This window comes from Medicago sativa, chromosome 6, assembly GCF_051527215.1.
Source record: "Medicago sativa cultivar Bolivia chromosome 6, Bolivia_mono, whole genome shotgun sequence".
NCBI lineage: Eukaryota > Viridiplantae > Streptophyta > Magnoliopsida > Fabales > Fabaceae > Medicago > Medicago sativa.
Window position 1 is genome coordinate 26,337,688 of NC_140754.1, and position 24,885 is coordinate 26,362,572.

The 24,885-nt window shown below is 33.5% G+C and overlaps 1 protein-coding gene, 1 long non-coding RNA gene and 1 pseudogene across 3 annotated transcripts; 1 reads left to right on the forward strand and 2 right to left on the reverse strand.

Annotated features, from left to right (window-relative positions):
* Positions 1-11,133: 11,133 nt before the first annotated feature.
* On the reverse strand, positions 11,134-15,392 carry LOC146914196 (uncharacterized; annotated as a pseudogene). Its single transcript, XR_015014033.1, has 8 exons — positions 15,270-15,392; positions 14,851-14,929; positions 14,666-14,754; positions 14,501-14,575; positions 13,826-13,887; positions 13,670-13,732; positions 11,783-11,959; positions 11,134-11,434 (listed from the first exon to the last, which is right to left on the reverse strand). The product of XR_015014033.1 is annotated as an uncharacterized LOC146914196 (transcript).
* A 1,508-nt stretch (positions 15,393-16,900) lies between these two features.
* LOC146914197 (uncharacterized) lies at positions 16,901-18,263 on the reverse strand. The gene is made up of 3 exons (XR_015016478.1): positions 18,149-18,263; positions 17,370-17,670; positions 16,901-17,214 (listed from the first exon to the last, which is right to left on the reverse strand). It is a non-coding gene; the product is annotated as an uncharacterized LOC146914197 (long non-coding RNA).
* A 1,878-nt stretch (positions 18,264-20,141) lies between these two features.
* On the forward strand, positions 20,142-20,880 carry LOC146914198 (uncharacterized). The gene is made up of 2 exons (XM_085721016.1): positions 20,142-20,718; positions 20,825-20,880. Exons 1-2 carry the CDS (start codon positions 20,142-20,144, stop codon positions 20,878-20,880), a joined length of 633 nt encoding a protein of 210 aa, XP_085577142.1.
* The last annotated feature ends 4,005 nt before the right edge of the window (positions 20,881-24,885 follow it).

Here is a 24,885-nt window from a genome sequence, read left to right on the forward strand (position 1 = left end):
AACCATAAGTTTTTGGACTAACTAGAGATTAGTTACGCTAAGTTTTCTTAAAATTTTCTGAATACCCACCTGAACTATTTTTATCATAACTCAAAATCTACAAATCTTTTCCACTCCAAACCAAGGCCATTATAAAGCTAACTTAATTATCTACAACTTTCATGTTTACACCGAAAGCTAATTCAACACAGAAACAGGTGAAAATCAGTGAACAATCGAGGAAAAAGTTTGCAGAAAACGTGTCACGATTTTGGAAAACGTGCCACGTTTTTACGACCAGAAAAACCCAACTTTCGACATTTTAAAATTGTGCCACGATGCCCAAAACGTGCCACGTTTTTGACAGTACCAGGTCAAAAAAAACAGCTTTTCAAAAGTGCGATTTCAACATAGTTTCACCCAAAAATCCCATCTTTGATCCCTTAATCACCCAAATTGTCTTAGAAACATGTTTACAGGTTTAGTATACAACATAGGGAACAAAACAACATATAATTATGCAATTCAACAACAAGTTTCATCATAATTCATCATCTATCATAACTTCTCAAACCCTAGAAACCATGAACAACAAATTCATCAATTTTCAAATTATATATCACGATTATTGAAAGGAATCCCACCCTTACCTTAATTCAGCAAAAATGAACGAATAGCTACAACAATCGATTCCTTCCTAGCTCTCTCTTGGTTCTTCTCCTCTTCCTCTCCAAAACCAGTTGTTTCTCAATTGTACGTGAAAATGTTTCTGTTCTCACTTTTCTTTCTTTTACTCTCAAAAATATAACTCTTTCCTTTTCTCACTTAACTCCCACTAAACTCTCATAATTATTTACTTAATTCTCATTAACTAAAATAAATACTATTTCTACCTATTTCTATTTCTCCTATTATTTCCACAAATAATAAGACAATATTCATTCAAATAAAACACAACTCTATAAATCATATAATAAAATAGCATCACACCATATATCACATAAAATCACCCAAAACACATATTTCACGTAAAATCATCTATTTAACAAATAAATTCATATAAAAATACTCACACATCTACTAAAAATAATTAAATAAAAATGGGGTATTACAATAAGCTCATCTTTGATCTCGAAAAGTCACAGAAGAACTTGAAAATTCGAGTTGTTCCAAAGTCTATCTTTGTTGTTTAACTATTTGAACTTCTACTGTTTTGACGTATCGCTTTGGACTGTAGTCGTAAACTATCTTGACTTTGGTATGTCATTTGTTCTTTTCATTCTGTCTGATGTAAATACTGGCAAAAATCCCTTTTTGGTTAGTCTATGAAACTTGCAATCTCTTTTATAAACCTAACTATTATGTAACGTTAATCTGCACATTGTTGGTTCCTTCATTGGTTCCAATTAGTATCATCTTAATTGTAATGTTGTTTTCATAATCTCTTGAACAAAATAAAACATGCTCTTTTAATACAGTAAATCTTTATAATGCTTTGGTAAATATTTTAGAAATGTACATATATATAACTTCTAATTAACACTGCAATTTGTTTTGTACCTAGCACTTCTCAAATGAGATATCAATGACATTTCTAAAAGGAACACGGAAAACAATCACACTCATCGACAAAAATCTCAAAAAAGGTATAAATGTCACTTGATAACGGCAAATAGAGCAAGTTACAAAAAATACTTAGGCGGTCAATGGTTCAAATTTTGCGGAGAACATATGTTAGAGGTAGGTGATAAGTTAATTTTTGATCTAGAGAAGCCACCTAAAAATATGCGCGTTCAAGTCGTTTCCAAATAAAGATTTGGTGTTCATGATCCGCACTTTCAACATATCACCTTAACTCTAATCCTAGACTAGATTATCTTCACTCACCGATGCTACTTCTTTGCTTGATTTCATTTGATGTAAATATGAGTATCAATCATTTTTTGGTAACTCTATAACAACAACACTCTTTTTTATAATTTTGGATAATATGTAAATTCACACATCATTGGTTCCTTTATTGGTTCCAATTGTTTTCATCCTAAATATTATGTCAATTCCTAATCTCATAAACTGATTATATGCTCTCTTAATCAGCACATACATATTTTATGATGAATCACAATGTTCCGTCGTTTTAACATCTCTTCTTTCGAAGATTTTTTTTATCGAATACGTTAGTAAACCCGTGCGAAGCACGGGTTTGTAACTAGTTGATATAAGAAATAAACAACCAGTACATGCTTGTATTAAATTGTTATGTTACCATTGACATTTAATATCAATTTATCACCTCACTTGAAACTTGTATCCATATTTGATCAGGCAGCATCATCCTTTTAAAATCAAATTAAAAATTGTTTGCATTATTTCTAAATCACAATCAAGAAGTAAAATTCACCATTTCAAGGATTAGAGAAAATTGTCCAAAAGTTGCATCACGAACCTATGCAAGGGGATAAGTAATAGGATGGACATATATCATAACCAAGTAATAGCCTTATCTGCTATAAATAGATGTGTAATCATAATTTTTCAGCTATCACTTGTAATATAATATATTGAGAGAGAAATAAAGAGAAAGGCGTGAGCAACACCATAGGAGAGCTAGGGAGTTTGGATTCAAGTTTGTTGATACTTCTCCAACACATATCAAGTTTGTCTTGTTAGTTATGTTTTACATGGGTAATTAAACTCTTTTTGTGTTGGATTAGATGTAAATAACTAGGATTTTATGCAATACTCTTAATTGAGCTGGTTGTATATGATTTATGTATGAATTCAATATAATATTTGATTTATATCCGTTCTTAATGCTTCGATCGACGAGCACTCCACAAATGAACTTTTGATTTAGTTTGAGCAAGGAATTGTCTTATTATATAAGGGATCTGGTTTAAATAATGTATAGATCCTATCACTCTAGGAATAGCGGGTAGGTTTATATTCATGTGTAACTACCTGTGTCTATATCATTGAAACAATAAGCTATTTTGCCATTGAGCATCAGAAGTTTGTTGGTTTAGTGGATCTCGTGTAGTTGTTCATGAATGGAGACACATCTTGAGGGATAGATGGAGTTATATCTGAATCAAAAAAAGTGTCGATGAAAAGCTATCCAAATCTAATCCCAACACAACTTTCTCTAACTTGCTGTATTTTACTTGCGATCACGATACTAAAACAACTTTTAAGAACCTAATTTAGAATTTCTATGAACTTGAGTAATATCGAAATTAAGCATGGTGTATATGGTTCGACACAATTTATTTTTGATAAAACTGACATAATAGTTACTGTCGTACGAGGATTTGTTACATCCTCGTTATCACAAATCATTAAAGTTAAGAACATAATAAATCCATGCGGGTACAATTTTTTTACTACTTGTTGACTTAATGTACACTTGAACTCTACATGTTAAAAAAAAAATTGCAACAAGTTTTTGGCTCCCGTTTTTGGAGATCGCATGGTGTTAAAATTTCAAGTATTTTTATGAATATATAAAATAAATTATTTGTTTCATGGGTTCGATTCATGAAGGGGAAAGTAGAGAATACTATATATCCTTTTCAATAGAAAAAAAAACTAACTTGTTCTTTTTAATATTTTGGTGATTTGCTAGCAAGTGTGACTTATATGAATATATGTCACGATCATCACAAGAATTTCATATTGACCTGGAAATAGGGAGGCTATTTAGAAGAAATGGTGCCTTAAATAGGTCCAATATTGATCTTTTGCAAATCATGAAACCAACTTTCATCATCCTAGAGTCATGGCTTTCGTTCCTACAACAATTGAATTGGAAGATGACAAAGAGAAGACCATCAAAGAGTATGTAGTGTTTGATCCAAAGACATTGCTTACTAACATTGTTATTCCAAAAATGACACAGTCAGAAGTGTAGGCAAGCAAGCGCTAAAAATAGATCGAAAAGAAACAGGTTTGTAAGCGACAAACTTGTGAAAATATGGTCCCTGAATCCACCAGAAATTAAGAAAACTCTCTAAAATATAATATTATTGAATGAATAAAAGTTGCCTCTTTGGCTACAAGTGTTAAGTTTAAATAGGGAAATAACAAAACCCTAGTGATGCATGGAAGATGCTGGAAGCCATTGGATAGTGATGCATGAACAAATGACCTACATCTACATCTGAAGCAAAGAATGTTGCTAGAAATTTCAAGATCCCTGATGTGAATGAAGATGCATTCAAACTAGGGTCATTCCTTATTCCTTGAGAGGTGGAGTATATCCAAAGCTTGGGTCAACTCTTTGGAACCCAACTTTATAAATAATTGGTAAGAACTTGTAGAGAAGTTCTTGGTGAAATAATTATCTCCTCTCCCAAGTTCTATAAAGGGGAATGTTGTCATATCTTTCAAGGAAACTAATGAAGAAAATATATGTAGCCCATGTGAAAGGTTTAAAGAGATCCCTATACAGTTTCATCTTCATGGTATACTTGTATGTATTCAAATGAAAACTTTTTAGGTTTAAATTCAATTTTGACCCCCCTATTTACATATTTTTGAAATTTTAGTCCTCTTTTAAAATCAACTTTTTAGTCCCTCTATTATGAAAGTCAACAAAAACTTTTAGCCCCCTCTAAATTAAATGATGTGGCGCTGATTTGGCATTAATGAGTTGGAATAAATATTTTCCATGCCATTATTTTCTTTATTATTTTTCTTATTCATTTCATTAATATATTAAATTAAAACATAAAAAATCAATAAAATAACGGTTGTTAAGTTCTCTCCATCATCGTAAACACCCAGAATCCTCATCACTATCACTCTTCGCTTCAATTACCACCATCTTCATAAACACACACCATCAACATTATCCTTACCTTCCATCTCTCAATTTCTTTTCTGAAGGCTAAACCAAATAAATCACACGGTAAAAAACAATCAGATAATAATATTAAACTTCTAGGATGAACAACATCAAACAACACCAACCCACTTGGGTTGGTCTGGTGGTATTGATTTGAGATATGGGAGTGTGCTCCTCCTCAAGATCTCAGGTTCGATTCTCTCCGATGTCAATTTGGTGGGCTAATTTAGCTTCCTTCTTCAAAAAATAAAAAATCAAACAACACCATTCATGTCCATCAATAATTTTACCATCGTTTTCAGCTTCCTTCTTCAAAAAATAAAAAATCAAACAACACCATTCATGTCCATCATGTCCATCAATAATTTTACCATCGTTTTCAAAATAAAAATTTCAAACACTTATAAAATTACCATTCAAGATAAGGAATAAGCCAAAGATGTAAAATTCACATTTTAACCAATACAAAAATGTTAGCAACACACATTTTAACACACACTTTTCTATCCACTCTATTTGATTGGTTAAAATTCGCGTGGAGATTTTGTGAGTCCCATGTAAATTTTAACCAATCAAAAATAGTGTGTTGAAAAATGTGTGTTAAAATGTGTGTTGTTGGCATTTCTCATCTAAATAAAGTTTGATCTTCAACTTTTGGATAATCTAAATGAAGTCTAAGCAAAAGTAATAACCACTCATGTTTCAAAATTTATAAATATGTGACATTTTTTTAATGTTACTGATCGATGATCATATATAGCAAAATGTAAACAAGTAACATTTTTTAATTGCTACTAATATACTAAAAATTTCTAGATGAAACTCCTTAGTAAAATAGGATTGACCTAACAATTGTTCAAATGTTATTCTGTATAATTAGTAACATTTTTTCATTATGAAGTAACATTTTTCAAATGTTACTAGATGCTTATGTTGTAGTGATGTATGAGTGAAGTATGTTGAAAAGGATGGTTACCCAAAAAAATAACGTCAAAAGGGACAGTTATCCATCAAAAGTAATGTCTTAAAATGATTGCTTGCCCTACAAATTTTGAGCATGGAAAATATGTTTTGTATGGGATTTACGGTGTTGATACATATCTTATTCTGAATTATAGACCCTCAAATATCTATCACTTGTTTATTTTTATTATTTTTGTAAAATAAATTTGGTATCCTAAAATAATTGGTAGTGTATCTTTTTTTGTGTGTTAAGTTTTCGGTTTTTAGGAAAAATGAACTTTAGTAATTTAGAGTTTGACTTGAAAGTTGCTTTTGTTAAAAATTAAACTCAAATTCTCTTGAACAATTTGTCTTTGATTGATCTCATTAACCATTTAAGTTAATTGCTAGGTTAAATGGTATTGAATCTAACACTTATGTTATATAATGTTTATGAATAGAAAGTAAATTCCGTACGTATCCTAAAAATTATGACTCTTATAAACAATTAGCACCATCCATCCACTTTCACCATCGGACCAGTGTTGATATAATTTCTTTGTAAGGATCTCTTCTAAGTGGATAAATATAGTGGTTGAAAATGTCAATGCCATTCAAATTTTTCATCTAAGATTGATTAATGAAAAGATGAAGGTGTCACAATTTTTAACCATCAATTTAACACAATTAATTACAATTTTGAACGTTATTAATAAAAATAAATTGTGATTTTACAAGAATAACCAGAAGACTCAAGTGTTCTTTTTCAAGAATGTTGATAATCAACTCAGGGAGGAGATTTTACAACATACATAATTTTCCCAGGTTAACAATTTGGGCAGGTATCTTGGAGCTAACATAGCACCAGGACACACTTCGAGGGGGCATTTTAGTCATATAATCAGCAAGATCCAAAACAAATTGAGTGGGTGGAAACAACAATGTTTGAGCTTAGCTGGTAGAATCACGCTTTCTAATTCTGTCCTTAGTTCTATACCCTACTATCATATGCAGTATGCTAAACTTCCAAGAACCCTCTGTGCTGAAATGGAAAAAAATCCAATGAGGTTTTCTTTGGGGAGATACTGACCAGGGACGTAAACCTCACTTAGTTGGATGCGATGTTGTTTGTTTACCTAAAGCAGATGGAGGGTTGGGTTTTAAGCGCCCACATCTTATGAATGAAGCCGTTTTAATGAAGATGCTTTGGAATCTCACTACCAAACCAAATGATCTATGGTGTAGAGTGATCTACAGTAAGTATGGAAGGAATAATGACTTGAGTAATTCCATTCGCGCCCAAACCTATTACTCTCCTTTGTGGAAAGCCCTTGTGTTGAGTTGGGGGAGTTTCAAAGCAATATACTGTGGCAAATTAGGGATGGGCTTCGTACCAATTTCTGGCTGGATAAATGGGGGTCAAACAACTTTTCTCTCATCACTATTGCTACTCAATTTTTTATTAATACCACTCTTAATGTTAAGGATGTGACTAATTCCTATGGAGATTGGGACAATAATTTTTTGTTTAATAATCTTCCCGATAACATTGCAAATAAAGTGATAGCACTCCCTGCACCAGCTGAAGCTGATGGGCCTGACACTATTGGATGGGGAGGCACTAGTACTTGTCAATTCTCGATTAAGAGTGCCTATAATCTACTTACTCAGAGCCAGTATAGTGTGGAAGGGGATTGGAAAATCCTTTGGAGTTGGAAGGGTTCACATTGTATTCAAACTTTCATGTGGTTAGTGGCACACGGTCGTATTCTCACTAACTATCGTCGTAGTAGGTAGGGGGTGGGTATATCACCTACTTGTCCCTGTTGTGGGAATGCAGATGAGACTGTTCTTCATGTGCTTCGTGACTGCTCGACGTCTTTTGTTCCTTCGGATCGGAAAACTAATTTCTTTTCTTTTGTTGATTGCAGAGATTGGGTTTTCAAAAACCTTAGTAAAAAATGCAATGGAGTTTCTAAGTCTACGTGGCAAACAACTTTCATGTCAACCTGTTGGCATTTGTGGACTTGGCGAAACAAATCAATTTATGAAGAAGGATTCCAAAGACCGGCTAATCCAGCTTATGTTATCCAAAATTAGATCAGGTTCATTGAAGAAAGTTCTTAAAATCATTTGCAAATCAATCCTCAACCCAAGGAAACTATGTATATTGGATGGAAGATGCCAGTTGATGGTTGGGTGAAACTCAATTGTGATGGAGCATGTAAAGGTAATGGGGAGCATGCAGGTTGTGGCGGACTTCTTCGTCAATCTGACGGGAAATGGATTAAAGGATTTAGTCACAAAATTGGAGCATGTGACGCGTTACATGCTGAGATGTGGGGCCTCTATATTGGGCTTGACATGGCATGGAGAGAAGGTCTATCTCATTTAATAGTAGAGAGTGACTCGAAGGTGCTTGTCGATATGGTTTCTCACAATTGCAAGATCAATGGAGTCATTCCTTCCTTGATAAGACGTATTCAAGAGATTCTTCGACGAGATTGGCATACTGAAGTTATTCACATGTGGCATGAAGGCAGCAGATGTGCTGACTGGCTAGCAAACTTCAGTTTTTCTTCGAATTCTTGGAATTTGCTTGTTTTGGAGACTCCTCCTAGTGAGCTTCGAAGACTCCTTTTTGATGATATTTCTAGGGCTTGTATTTCTAGAAATATACATCTAGCTCCTTAGTTTTTTTTTTCTCTTTGGGCCTTTGGCCCTCTTTTGTACCAAAAAAAAATCGTGATTAATGAATATTATGTATTGTGGGAAAAATAGTTAAAAAAGAAAGTTAAAATTATTTTTCAGTAATATGGAATGAGTTGTAAACTAGGTCATTCTCTTTAAGATGTTTTCTGAAACTGTAAAAAATTATGCATGTAGACTATCAAATATGATGTCCCTATGATAAAGCAACCTAGCTACAACTGTATCAAAGTCTTACTGCAGTGTAGGATCCGTTCTAAAAATACACCATAAAATATGATACTGAGATCACCCAAGTATGACACAACGATCACTCTATAATTTCCAAAATGCCAACTCGAGGGGATTATGGTTTGATGACAAATCTATAACTTTCGAAGGGTTAACTCTTAGGGACTGTGGTCGATGATCGCCCTTAGAGGAACCAGAGGGACTAAATATCTCGAAATGGACTATGGCCGTAACACCAATCATTAAACCCTAAGGGACAAAAATTGACAAGCTAAAATTGTTAGACACGCATATGCGTGTGCCAAACGCGTGCACAAACAAAAAAATACCAAAAAAATAATTTATTAAATTTTAGATTTCGAGATATTACCTATGGAACTGCGACGATCATGTTGAGTGCGTCATCACTTGTTTACAAAACTCAATACCCCGAAGGACACACCCTTGGAAGTCCTACCTAGGGGTGTTCACGGGTTGGGTCAACCCTGAAAACCCAGTCAAACCCACCCAAAAAACCCAAAAAAATGGGTTGGGTTGGGTAAATGGATGGGTATGGTTTCTAAAAATGGAAAACCCTTAAAAATAAATGGGTTTCAGGTGAAACCAGACTTAAACCCAAAAAATCCACTTACCCAATAATGTTAATATTTTTTATCTTTATTTTCATAGGGTAGAAGAAAGTTATATTTCCAAAACATACACATTGTACCCTATATATTGAAAATCAAAACATACTAGAATTACAAATTAATATGTTGCATTTTTTGGATATTTTGATACTAATGCAATTTTATGTCCTGCAACATTAGTTTGTTGCAAGTATTTTATGATGGAGTTTACTATTTGATATTCTATGATGCATAAAATTATAGTAAAATAAGTTAAACATCTTTTTTAAGAAAATTAAAAAGTAGAGTACTATTTTAAAACAAAATTATGAGGACTTGTCATTTAGTTATTTAATATTAAAAAAATAGAAAAATAAGTTGGGTAACCCATTACTCAATCCAACCCAACCCAAAAATTAGTGGGTTTGCCCAAACCCACCCAATAATATAACAGGTGGTTATTTTTACCTCACCCAAACCGGAGTACTCTATTTAGTTTGGTTTTGGATTTGACCAAACCCAACCCAAACCCACCCACGAACACCCCTAATCCTACCTCCACCATATAAACACTAATGTTGTGTGTAAACTATCTAATGTGTGACATATGAATTATTATTTTTTTTGTCAAGTAGTCTAGTGGCTAGAATTCACCGTATAAGATGAATTTTTTGTCAAGTAGCCTAGTGGCTAGAATTCACCGTATAAGATGAATAAGTGAGGTGTCCGGGATTCGAACCCCGGCCCCTGCATATAATAATGCATTGTCCTACCAGCTGAGCTATGCTTACGGGACACCTCACAACACACATAGTGTTCCAACATGTATATTTGAACGTTTGAAAATCATGTATATATAAATCACAACCTGAATGGTTAACTAATGTGTGTGTTACTTCAAAAAAAAAAAACTAATGTGTGTATATGTATATTTAAACACTTAAAAATTGTTAGTTAAAGCCTTTTAAAAATTGGTTCATATCTTTCTTCAAAAAAAAATTGGTTCATATCTCTCAAAAAAAAAAAAAAAATTCGTTCATATAAGTCTTAGTTCAATTGTCAAAAATACGAAAATTTTCAGATTGGACACTATGATTGGGATTTGAATCCCGACTCCTCTACTTATGAATCTTTCCCATGACTATTGTTATTTCATATATAATATAAAATATGTTTTGCTTAGATGTGTTCAATATATTACAGCTCATTATATATTCATTAACTTATCAAAGTGGTGTCTCATATGTTGTTTGCAGACGATTGTTTCTTGTTTTGCAGGGCCAATGTGGTGGAAACACAATGTTTACTCACTATTCTTAACACTTATGAGGTAGCATCTGGACAAGAAATTAACTTATCAAAGTCTGAGGTGTTTTTTAGTCGCAATATGAGTGAGGCGGCGCAAAAGGATTTGTCACACATTATTGGTGTCCGACATGTGATGGGTATCGGAAAGTATTTGGGGTTACCTTCACTACTACAAAATACCCCCTTTAATAGCACTTATTTTGGCTCTTAATAGCGCTTCTCAAGCGCTAAGAAAGCCCCCGCTATAAAAGGTCAGGAGCCTATAATAGCGCTTTGCAAACGCTATTAAATAGCAACACGTTAATAGCGCTTTCAGAAAAGCGCTAATATAGCCTTATTCTAGTGCTATTAAAGTAGCTTTTCTAACAATTGTTTCTTAGCACTTTCTGATAAGCGCTATCGTAGCCTTTCTACTCAAATAGGGGTTTCTTAGCGTTTTACTAAAAGCGCTAATAAAAGTTGCGTATTTTTTTTTTTTTAAATTTGTAACCAAAAATGCTATAATTAAACACTGAAATATGAATATAGCAAATTACATTCATGAGTATTAATCAATTTTTTTTTCCAAAGTCTAAACAAAAGAAATATATCTAACTCAATCTGTTGAACTTAAAATTATAGATGTTACAAGGGAGAGAACTACAAAATCAAAACTACAGGAACATGGCCGCAACACTGAACGACTCAAATAATCCCAAATAAAATAAACAAATAAGCAGAGTTGCAGAGCAAACCTCTTCTAACTAAGCAGCTGCTACACGGCCAGCATCACGACCACGTCCACGGCCTCTTCCCCTTCCACGACCTTGGCCTACAAGTAATTAACACACCATTACTACAACGTGAACTTGAAGTTTTTATGAAATTATTTCAAAAATAAGCAAACAGCAGCACAAGAAGTGCTTGAAAATATTACTACAACGTCTACTTTAGTAAGGAGAAAAACTTAAAATGCCAGCAAAGAAAACTAACAAATAAATACGACAAGGAAAACAGTTTATGAATTCAAACCAAGTAATTTTTCTTCTGTCGCATATTTAATAGGAAGCATCATGTAATGCAAACAGCACACAGCAAAAAACTAGACAAGAGTGGTACACTGATCTTATCAAATTCCATACAATAATATAACATCAAATTCGTGCTCTCGCATTCTTACCACGTGGGGCAGGTGGTGCATCATATTCACCATTGTCATAATACCCAACCGGCTGGGCACCATAGCCAAGTCCTCGTCCCCGGAAAGCACGACCCCATGCACGGCCACGCCCTCTGCCACCATAGCCACGTCCACCATCATAACCATCACCATATTCCATACCCCCATTGTACATTCCTACAAAGAATACATTTTGTATTAATAAGAAAATTTTGTATTTTAAAGGAAATTATAAAATCTTTCAAGAAAGCATTTCTGATCATTCTACAATCTATATGTCACGGCCCAACGGCACATGACCGGCGCTCAAACTATAATTCAGTTGGCAAGCCTTAAAATACATGAATTGACATCAAACAATAATAGCAACAATACTAGAATTAATAAAAACATGTAATTTACAATATTTTCTACCGATAATTCGACAGAGTTTTCCCCTAGTATATAGAGGTTTCAAAATATCATGAACCTGTACATAATTGGCTCAAACAGTTCAGACCAACCAGTTCAGACCGCCGGTAACTAGTAATGATAGGCTCCCCGCCAAAGTGGCTCCCCGCCAGTAAATTACTATTAATAATAATGATGATGATGATGATGATGATGATGATGATAATAATAATAATAATAATAATAATAATAATAATAATAATAATAATAATAAGCTTTCGGACTTTAAGTAAGTCATAGTGTACCAATGACATTATCTACAAATACAACAACTACAATGTTCTGATAACATTTCTCAAAAACATTCCAAACCCAACATTATTCCACAATTTAATCTCCCAAAAGTATCCAACTAAATTCATGCATTTAACTTTATTAAACCCCAATTCAAAGTCATATTACCATGTCCTTCTAAGAATCAATGAATCAGACAGTGTAAATTGATAGATAGAGAGAAACTTAAAGTGATAACCTAGGACTTGTTATAGTCCCCATTATTAACTCACAAGTTTTCTAAGTTGTTGAGAAATGGATTGAGAGCTGAAGCTGGTAGATCAGATTCACCGTATAAACACAAATCCTTGTTCTCCCTCTTCTATCCTTAGTTTCCGAAAGTAACCGAATTCAGCCATCCCTTCCTTATTGCACGTTACACTACCCAGCAATAAACTTGATCTACACCTCTAATTTCATTAAATCTCTAGCTAATACCTTCAATTAAGACATTGATTTGGTGACCTTCTGCTGCTACAGTTCACTCTCTTTCTTAGTTTTTCCTTTTTGACTCCCCTTCGTACTCTCTTCTTTTTCTACTCCTAATTTCTTTTCTTTTATTGCTTCTTAATTGTTTTTTTTTTATTAACAACTAATTGGGGGTTTTTTTTTTTTGGGCTTCTTTGGAAGCTTCGCTGTCACCAAGATCATTTCACTTCATCTATATAAAAGTGAGAATACATATATAAACTCTTATATTATATGATAAAATTAGAGCATGTATAATATATATATATATATATATATATATATATATATAGTATAACTTATCTCTAACATTGGATACTAGTATTTTATTTTATTTTATATTTTTTTTATACTAAGAGTCTATGTAAAGTTCTTGTAAGCTTTCACTACTACATATACTAACTATTTTAACTTCTCTAAATTTAGTAACACTTTTGAGGGTATTACACTATAGGTTGAGATATTCTCTCCTGTATTTTCTTCCACATAGATATTTCCTATTTTCTTGCATATATCACTGATGTAGTCAATCACATGTAGACCATATTTAATCCCTTTAATTATTTAAATTCGTCTGTACATTTTTTATAAGTACAGCATGTTGATTGCTAATTTTTCAATCAATTCAGAACCAAAACCTTATTCTCAAGTCATCCGATCACAATTAAATAAGCAAAACAAAGTAGTGAGCAATACCTCTACCTCTACCTCTGCCCCTTCCACGACCACGCCCCCTTCCTCGCATCCTTGGCGAGCCTTCTGTGTATCAAAATTACAGTTAACAACTACACATGCCATAAAAATCACAACTTCTCACTCTTTTACAAAAATCAAAGACATCTATTAATTCACCTCCTTCCTCTTCATATTCATTTAAAGGTTTTACTTGATCAGCCGGAAGAGGAGGTTGATATCTGCATGAAGAAAAACAACTTAGATCTTGCCACAGATGATACATTTAAAGAAATAAACAAAAAACAAAACTATCAAACATAGTGGGAAAGACGGCAACACTAGTATAAATCATGACTAGACCTTAATACTTACAGAGTTGAAAATGTAATTGAATCCTTATTAGAAAACAAAAGTTAAAAGTACAAAATTACAAACATTAGAAACTGATACACTACTAAGACAGTGAAATCAAACCCTTCTATCAATCTACATTGAAGTCAAGTGACAATAAATACAGCAGCACGATAGAAGTAGTATTTACCACACTCCTTGAAGCAAGGGTCTAACATGTTATGAAGCATTTACACAAACACAGACCGGACACAACACTAACACATGGACAACAATAATAATTTAAGAAAATAAGTAACTAAACGTAATCTAATGTGTTAGAGTCATGTTAATCTTGGACACCAACTGCTTCAATCTGAAGCGTCAATATGCCACGTAGCTAACATGTTTCCTAATCCTTATGTAGTTTGCTTCAAAAATAACTAGGCCAATCAAAAGATAAGGCATGAAACAACATAATTTAGAGATGCAAATGTCATCCAACATCATGAAAGTTCATACCCAGTGGAGGATGTATCCAGCTCTTTCTTTGACAAAGTAATTGTGATCATTGAAACATGACGAGTAGTTTCCAAACTACGCAAGTAAAATGAAAACAATAACGCCCATGCTGTGCATATATAAACTATTTGACAAAGTAACACAGGGAAAACAATGAAAACATACGGAAGAAGGCCTTCTTCAAGTGGTTCCCATGTGTCAGTTATATCAGTTGATCCAATAATAGTGTTCTGATGCAGACCAACAATCCTTCTCTGAAACAAATAGACATGATAACAGTCATTCAAAATTTTAGAACAAACAAAACTCCAACCAATTTAATCCATAGTGATATCTATCTACCCTCTCACCTTAATTAGCTCAGTAATTGTCAGTCTTATTAATCGCTTGTCCCATTGCTTTGAGGACGATTTCTTCAGTTCCTTTCTCCTACAGAAAACACATAGTGCAAAATCAAATTAAATTACACACAAAATACCAAAATATTATAGTTAAATTAAGATCAATTGTTACTTGCATGTATGAATCACACTAAACAAAATAAAAGAGAAATATCCTATAACCTAAATCAAATCACTATAAAATAAAAATAAAAAAAACAAGTTTCACTCGGCAATTAATACACTGGCAGCGACAATGTTTTTAACACTATCAATCAATTATGTCCCTCGGAACATTAAAAACCTAATCATACCCAGTGGTTCCCACATATGAGTGGTATTTAAATTAATCTGATTATCTAATACGAATGAATTAAATTGTTACTAACCTGAAAAAGAGTGGTAGCATAAGTGATATAGTTTCTCATCCTTCCTTGAGTGGTAATGCGGATCTCATTTTCGTTGATAGGGCTATCTGCCTTGGGTTTCTCCACCCTCTGATACCCATCCATCTGAATAACACAAACACACGAAATCAAATTAATCAATTAACGATTACCATAAACAATTAAATCGAAACATTAATTGAATAAATCTAGTATCTCTTATTTGTTTATTTCTTTTAAACAATTGGAAACCTATCTATGCTTCTCGATTTCCCCTTTTATGAATCAGAATTCTGAATTATTATGACCTAAAAACAATATCAAAAACAGAAAAAATAATTAACACATTGAAATCATAGCAAAAACAATTGAGAAAAAACACAAGGAAACTTTTTCCATTTTCAATTTCAGGCATTAGCGACAAATGAAACTTTTTCCATTTTCAATTTCAGAAATTAGCTGGAATGAACTCAAAACCCTAAGTTATGTAATTCATGCATAATAAAGAGAGAGAAGATCAAGAGAGTGAAGATCTAACCAGAGAAGAAAGAGAGAAAGCGTTTTCCAACTTCGATTTCGACTTCGACTTCGATTTCGAGTGAGTGAGTGACCGAAGCAAGGAAGGACGGTGAGTTTTGGGAGAAGGAAAGGTGACCGAAGCAAGGAAGGACGGTGAGTTTTGGGAGAAGGAAAGGTGACTTCTGACTTTGACAGAAGCAAGGACGGTGGAAGATTTTTGAAGGACGGTGGAAGGAGGGTGAGTGAGTGAGTGAGTTTTGTTATGTGTTTTGGAAGGAGTGTTGTGTGTTTTTTCACACTTTTGTTATATGTGCGCGAAAATGAAAAAGTATACGCCCTTTTTTAATTTTCATAAAACCCAAACACAGCGTTTGTGAAAACGCTATCTATACCCCTTCAACAATAGCGTTTTCTTAAAAGCGCTATTAGTGCGAACAAGAATAATAGCACTTATAGAAAAGCGCTATCTAACCCAATTTTTTACAAGGTTTTTTTAGCGCTTTTTAAAGAGTGCTATAACAGGTCTATAATTTGCATTTTTAATAGCATTTATCCAGAAACGCTATTAAAATTGTGCTATTAAAAGTCAAAATTGTGGTAGTGCTTCCATGATCGGTAGAGATAAGAGGTCTGTTTTTTCTTTTATCAAGGATCATATTTGGAAACGAATAAATGCATGGAGGGGACGAGCATTATAGACACTACTACAAAAATGGGCTTATATAGCGCTTTTTTTTGGCTTTAGGTAGCGCTTTTGAAGCGCTATTGTACATGGCGCTGGTAAAGGTAATATAGCGCTTTTTTTTCCTGTATAAAGCGCTAGCTATATCAGGGTTTATATAGCGTTTTATGTCAAAAAGTGCTAGCAAAGGTTCTCCTTAGATAGCGCTTTCAAAAATAAACGTCATCTAAGACAAGTTTAAAAACAGCGTTTTTGTTTTAAAAGCGCTATGTAACAATAGGTTTAGATAACGCTTTATAAAGGAAAAAAAGCGCTAGGAAAAGCATTTATTTTATTTTATTTTTGTCAAAAAAATTCCTTTCCAGATAGCGTTTTTTTATTAATTTAAAGTAATATATATATATATATATATATATATATATATATATATATATATAAAGTCTGAAATTTAAAGGGAAATGTATATAATTTAGGCACATTATAATTGAGACTATTATTTATCAAATAAAACATAACCATATCATAAAAAATGTATGTATATATATAGCATAAAAGTCAGAAATGTATAGCCTCTAATATGGTAACATGGATATCTCTAAGAGTTACAACTAATTAGTTGACATAAAGATCAAAATCTTCTATGGTTTCATGCAGTCTTCATCTATCTTCTTGGTCTTCTCAACATTTTTATCCAAAACAAGCATGCAAATCATCATTCATTTCCAAATTTCGTTCACTCTCCTCCACCTGAATATATACCAGAAAACGCCATTAAGCAACAACGCTATACTATATTAGAGATAAATTCAAAGTACTACTGATCATGAGTACAAATTAAAGCAAGATTATAAATTAAAACAACTACCACTTCTAGCAAATATATTTAGAAACATTAAACTCACCTTATTATAAAAAAAAATCATATAACTTTTAGGCTGATCATGAACCGACACCATTCTTCTTAGATTTCTATTAGTTTATCTTTTGAGTATGTCACACACTTGAAACCATCAATGTACTGTATATATTATAACATTAAAAATAACCATGTTACTTAATAAACTTAATTATACATAGATATTATACTTTAATATAAAAAAAACATACCAACTTTGGGATCTCATTCAGTTTTGAAATGAGAATATCTTTCATAAACCTCATCACAAAGTACCCGACATCTATACCATTTTCTTGGCGAGGACACTACAAAAAATAAAATAATAAGTAATTGTATAAGTTAGTTTATTTGGTATGCCATGTAGAAGTCACGATGGACGATTATGGAATTGATTAGTAGGTTATACAAAAGGCATATGCATAGTGTATATCATATTATCACATCATTCAATTAGTTTATTAGAAAATAATTCTAGTCACACACAAAAAGTGTTATTGTTTATATATATAAAAAAAAAATTTGAACCAAAAGAAAAATTATTCATCTTACTGGTTGTGTAGAGTTTAATTAAACCCAAAATCTTTAATAAACAATTGTCAAATTTCAGTAATTATTCATCAAACAAAAATTTTGAATTTTCGATTGTCAAATTCATCCTAATCACTAACAGTGCAGTCTTAAATTTAGTTTGAACCTTGAAAACCTAAAATATCCAGATGAAAATATGAAAAAATTAAAGAATATTTGAGTTAAATTGAGGTAAGGAAAGAATGAAGATGGTACCTGAGATGAAGAATTGAGTATTGAAAAAGATGTAACCAGACGACGGGAGCGAAGATATGATGTACCGCAATTAAGAGTGAGATAGAGGTGGTTGTTCTGGAATGAATTGAAAGAGACGGTTATGGTTTTGGAATAGATCGAAGGAATCGAGTGATGGTGATGAATGAATTGATAGATATAGGTGGTTGGTGATGAATGAATCGATAGAGGTGGTGGTTCTGGACTGAATTGTCTGCACACGATCTAATGAAAGTTTTGAGTAAAGTAGTTTTGGGTTATGTTATTAATTGCTTTAAAAAATACGTTTAATGAAAATTATGTTATAGTTTTTATTTTATCTTTAGGATGCATTAAAATAGGGATTTCCATTAAAATTGGGATTCTTTGTTACTTTTGAGTATATAACAAAAAGGAGTTACGCTTTGTTGTTAGTGTATAAAGCGTTTTTTTTGTGTAACAAAAAAAGCATTTTTTTTTCAAATATAAATAAAAAAACAAAAAACGCAAACTTCATGAAAATTATGTTATAGTTTTTATTTTATCTTTAGGATGCATTAAAATAGGGATTTCCATTAAAATTGGGATTCTTTGTTACTTTTGAGTATATAACAAAAAGAAGTTACGCTTTGTTGTTAGTGTATAAAGCGTTTTTTTTTCAAATATAAATAAGAAAACAAAAAACGCAACCTGCAAAGTAGGATTTATGGAAAAGTAGGATTTAGTGGGACCATGACATTTGATTGTTTTTTTAGTTTGGATTTGTTTTTTGGGAAAAAAGTTTAGATTTGTTTTTTATTTTTTTTGAAAAGTTTAGATTTAGTTTGTTATATATATGATAAAAGAATTAAAAAAGGTTTGTACCAAATTTTTTTAAAAAAAAAGGTGTGCTTTGTTACTGCAATCCATTTTTCATAAAAATTCAAAAAATATTTGAAATATGCTATGCAGGAGATCGAACAGGGGACCTGTTAGTTAATGTACATTAAATCAGTTATATAAAATGGCGCTTTTTTTAACCTATAAGCGCTATCTTTCTCAAGCATACAATAGCGCTTTTTTAACCTATAAGCGCTATTTAAGGTTGAGTTATATATAGCGCTTTTCATAAAAAGTGTCATATACGATTAATCATGTTTTTTATTTAAATAACTATTATTTTTATTTAACCTATACTGACGCTTTCAATACAAAGCGCTATATATACTTAAAATGATAGATAGCGCTTTTTCAAAAAAGCGCTAGCTAAGACCTCCGTGTTTTAATTTACAGCGCTTTAGTCTTAAAAGCGCTATTTATGAGGCGCTATATTTTCCCAATTTTGTAGTAGTGAGAAGGCGGGAAAGGAAGTTATGATCAAATCTGTGTTACAATTTATTTCTTCATACATAATGAGTATTTATCTTTTGCCGAATTCAATTATAGATGATATTGAAAAGATGATCAATGCATTTTGGTGGGGAGGAAGGAGTAACAATCGAGGGATTAAATGGATGGTATGGGAGCGTGTGGCATGCCCCAAAGAATTTGGTGGAATGGGGTTTCGGAATTTCAAAGCTTTTAATCTCGCTATGGTAGCTAAGCGAGGATGGAGTATTCTGTCTAAACTTGAATCTCTGGTTGCTAGAGTCTTTAAATCGAGGTACTTTCCACGTTCCTTGTTTTTGAGTGCTAAACTAGGCCATAACCCGAGCTTTGCCTGGCGAAGTATTTGGAATTCGCGTCAGTTACTTTTATATGGATGTAGGTGGACAATTGGAAATGGGCAGCAAGTCAGCGTGATGAATGATCCATGGGTTCGAGGTGTTCATGGTAGCTGGATTCAATCTCCACAAAGTCAGGGTGTACATAGTTTGCGTGTGTTTGATTTGATAGTTGACGAGGAACAAGTTTGGGATATTGATAAGCTTGAATCTCTCCTTCTAGATGATATGGTGCAAGCTATTCTGACACACCACTCTTTGCAGAAGTTTAGAATGATAAAATAGTGTGGATGATGGAACGTAACGGGAGGTATACTGTTAAGACTGGTTATAAACTTGCAATGATTGAGTTGTTACATACTGATCGGTTCCATGTCGAAGGTGAGTGGCATGGAATTTGGAATGTGAATTCCCATCATAAAGCACGTAATTTGCTATGGAGGATTTGCAGAGGGTGTGTTCTGACGTGTCTCCGACTACAATCACGGCATGTACAATGTGAGGTGATATGTCCCTGGCGTGATATGGCTATTGAGGATGATTGGCATGCTTTTGTGGGTTGTACGGTGGAGTGTGAGAGTGGGTATTATGCAGGGCTTTCGACTGTGCTGCAACCGCGAGTTGGAACTGTGAGCAGTTTGGCAGATTTTGTTTTTGATATATGTCGTTCCGAAAGCCGAGACATTGCTGGTCGGGTGGCTTCACTTCTTTGGCAAATTTGGAATGCACGTAATGATGTCATTTGGAATGCCACTTATCATATTTCAACAAGCATTGGGAGGACGACATTACATGCATGGCAGCAATGGCAGGAGGTTCATAAACATCCCCCACAACCGGTTGTGCAACACGAGCAAAATAAAGTGCAAGGTAACAGCTCAATTTGGGAGAAACCACGCGAGACATGGTTGAAGTGCAATGTGGATGCCCCGTTCCATGACTGTAACCATATTACATCTTTTGCGTGTTGTGTAAGGGACTCCCGCGGGCAATTTATTCGTGCTCAAACGAAATGGCAGCGGGCAAATATGACATTTTTGGAGGGGGAGGCAGTAGCCTTACTCGAGGCTCTTCACTTTGCTGATGCGAACAGATGGGACCGGGTTGTCTTCGAGTCCGACTCATCTACTCTAGTGCAAGCTTTATCGGCTCCGGCCATGGTGATTCGGAATTCTATGCTATTGTTTCTAGTATTATTTATCAGTTATCTTTACATTCCAACTTCGAGGTGAAGTTTGTTAGGAGACAAGCGAACATGGTTTCTCATAGTTTAGCTAGGGCGGCCTGTTCTTGGGCTAGTCATCGTATTTTTGATTCTTATCCTTCTTGTATTGAACACTAGTTTAGAGACCCGGCGTTGCCCGGGTTAGATATTAAATAAGTTTTATAAGTTTGTGTGCACGAATACACGTGTCAGTATATTAGATTGAATTTATTTAAATTTACAATTATAATAATATCATAAAAATAAATATAAATATTTCAAAAAAAAATTAAAAATAAATATAAATGATGAGATGAATGCCCAATGTAAGAATAAAAAGTGTACCAAAATCAATAATGAATTAGTTCAAGTGGTAATAGTTTTGGGTCCTTTAAACATGGACTATTACTTTCCCACCCTATTGCCTTCTCCCGCGCCCTGTAAAATTTCTAAAAATGCCCTTGTGCATTCCGGATTTTAAAATTTGGATTCATGTTTACTATTTCGGATTTTATAATACGGACAATTCTTATGTATAATCAGCCATCACACTCTCTCACATTTCAATAGTTTTGAGTTTTCCTTTTAAAAACAACAAAAAACTAAGTAAAAAATGCTAAAAACATGTCAAATAAAATCATAAAAATATAAAAAAATAGTACCAAAAAATTCTAAAAATCAAATAAAACTAATGGAAATTTTTTTGGATTTTTCTGAGAATATGAAAAATTAATAAAAATGAAAAATGGGTCTAAACGATGGAATTTTGGATTTTGAGGGGCGGAGTCCCGTAAGAAGTCCCTTCTACGGGAGTCATGGTCCTTGAATTTTTTCTGATTTTCTGGGAATGTTTCAGAGCAATCCGATCAAGTAGCCCGAAAATCCGATTTTTGTTAAATAAAATATTGGTTTTTAAAAATAGAAAAAATAATAAAAATATTGAGAATGAATGTGGAAGTGACATGTGGCATAAAAAACCTTACTTTATATATATACTATTGATTGATTGATTGATGTGTAGTTTGTTGAGATAAAAAATACTGAGTGCATAAGATCAAAAGTTTGTTGAGATATTTATGTTAAATAAAATCAATCAATAGTATATATATAAAGTAAGGTTTTTTATGCCACATGTCACTTCCACATTCATTCTCAATATTTTTATTATTTTTTCTATTTTATTTAACATAAATATCTCAACAAACTACACATCAATCAATCAATAGTATCAATAGTATATATATAAAGTAAGGTTTTTTATGCCACATGTCGCTTCCACGTTTATTCTCAATATTTTTATATTTTTTCTATATTTTATTTAACATCTTATTTGACATAAAAATCTCAGCAAATTTTTGATCTTATCCACTACATATTTTATTTAATTTTATATTTAATTCCTAATATTTTGTGTAGCCAAAATATCTCAACAAACTATATATAATACTTTCAATACTATCCATTAAATCTTACTTTATTTTTTTTCTTTCTTTTTTTTAGGAAAAGAAGTTGCAATTAGTTTTTTTCATTGAGGAAAAAAAGGCTTCAAATTGTTTTTTTTAACTATAAATAAAGGAGAATTTTTTAATCACGTAAACACATATTTTGAGCAGAAACTAAAACTCAAACCTTTCTTTTGCGAAGGGACGAGAACGAAAGACAAGAGACCTGGACCAAGTGAAGTGTATTAAGGATGAAGAGGGTATAGTTTTGGTGCGAGAGAGAGATATTAAGGATAGATGGAAGAAGTATTTCCACAACTTATTTAATGAAGGATATGAGATCTTACCAGACTCTAACAGGTTAGACATCAGAGAGGAGGACCGAAACTATAACTATTATCGCCGGATTCAGGAGCACGAGGTGAAAGAAGCGTTGAAAAGGATGAGTAATGGCAAGGCAGTTGGGCCGGACAACATACCTATTGAAGTGTGGAAAAGTCTTGGCGATAGAGGAATTGGGTGGCTCACAAAACTTTTCAACGAGATTATGAGGACGAAGAAAATGCCGGACGAGTGGAGAAGAAGCACCTTAATTCCAATCTATAAGAACAAGGGGGATATACAAGATTGCGCGAATTATAGGGGAATTAAGCTAATGAGTCATACCATGAAGTTATGGGAAAGGGTAATTGAGCGAAGACTAAGAAAAGAGACTCACGTTACGGATAACCAATTTGGTTTTATGCCTGGGAGGTCGACTATGGAAGCGATCTACTTACTTCGACGCGTGATGGAGCGATATCGGACGGATAAAAAAGACTTGCACTTAGTTTTCATTGATTTGGAGAAGGCGTATGATAGAGTACCTAGAGAGATTTTGTGGAAAGCCCTGGAGAAGAAAGGGGTGAGGATTGCCTATATTAGAGCTATCCAGGATATGTATGAGGGGGCTTCGACTAGTGTGAGGACGCAGGATGGGGATACCGGAGATTTTCCCATAACAATAGGACTGCACCAAGGGTCAACCCTAAGTCCTTATCTTTTTACTTTAGTTTTGGATGTACTGACGGAACACATCCAAGAGTTAGCACCGAGATGTATGCTTTTTGCAGATGATGTAGTCTTGCTTGGTGAGTCGAGGGAGGAGTTAAACGGGAGGCTAGAGACTTGGAGGCAAGCCTTAGAAGCGTACGGTTTCCGCCTGAGTAGAAACAAGACGGAATATATGGAATGTAACTTCAGTAAAAGGAGAAGTGGGTCTACCTTAGAGGTGAAAGTTGGAGATCATATCATACCCCAAGTTACACGGTTTAGATATCTTGGGTCCATAGTACAAAATGACGGAGAAATAGAAGCTGATGTACATCATCGTATTCAAGCTGGGTGGTTGAAATGGAGAAGAGCCTCAGGTGTTTTGTGCGATAAGAAAGTACCACTTAAGCTGAAAGGAAAGTTCTATCGGACAACAGTCAGACCGGCAATGTTGTATGGTACGGAGTGTTGGGCGATTAAGAGCCAACACGAGAGTAAAGTAAGCGTAGCGGAGATGAGGATGTTGCGTTGGATGAGTGGTAAGACTAGACATGATAGGATTAGGAATGACATCATTAGAGAGAGAGTGGGGGTAGCACCTATAGTAGAAAAGTTGGTAGAAAATAGGCTTAGATGGTTTGGACATGTAGAGAGAAGGCCCGTAGACGCCGTGGTAAGAAGAGTAGATCAAATGGAGGAGAGTCAGGTTAAAAGAGGTAGAGGAAGACCTAAGAAAACTATTAGAGAAACCATTAGAAAAGATTTAGAGGTCAATGAGTTGGATCCAAATATGGTCTTTGATAGAACATTATGGCGGCATTTGATCCATGTAGCCGACCCCACTTAGTGGGATAAGGCGTTGTTGTTGTTGTTGTTTGGTTTGACAAACACCTATACTATTGTTTCTTTTACTTATGCTTATGCTTAGATTTTTATTTTTATATTATGAGAGGGAACTAACACCTACGTGTGAGTTTACCGATTGTTTTTTTTTTCCTTTCAGGTCCTTGAACTATTGTTGCTGGCATCCATTACAAACACCTACGAGTTTCAGGTCCTTAACTAACACCTATACTATTGTTTCTGTTTCAAGTCCTTGAACTAACACCTATACTATTTTTTTTTCTTTTCGTTTCAATAGTAGCGTTTTTATATTATTAATCACCTATACTGTTATCACCTATACTATTTTTTTCAAGTCCTTTTCGTTTTAATATTATTAATCAGTAGCGTTTTGATTTTAATAATAATATTTCAGGACTTGAAATATTTTTATTTAATTTTATATTTAATTCCTAATATTTTATGTAGTCAAACTGTCTCAACAAACTATATATGATACTTTCAATACTATCCTCC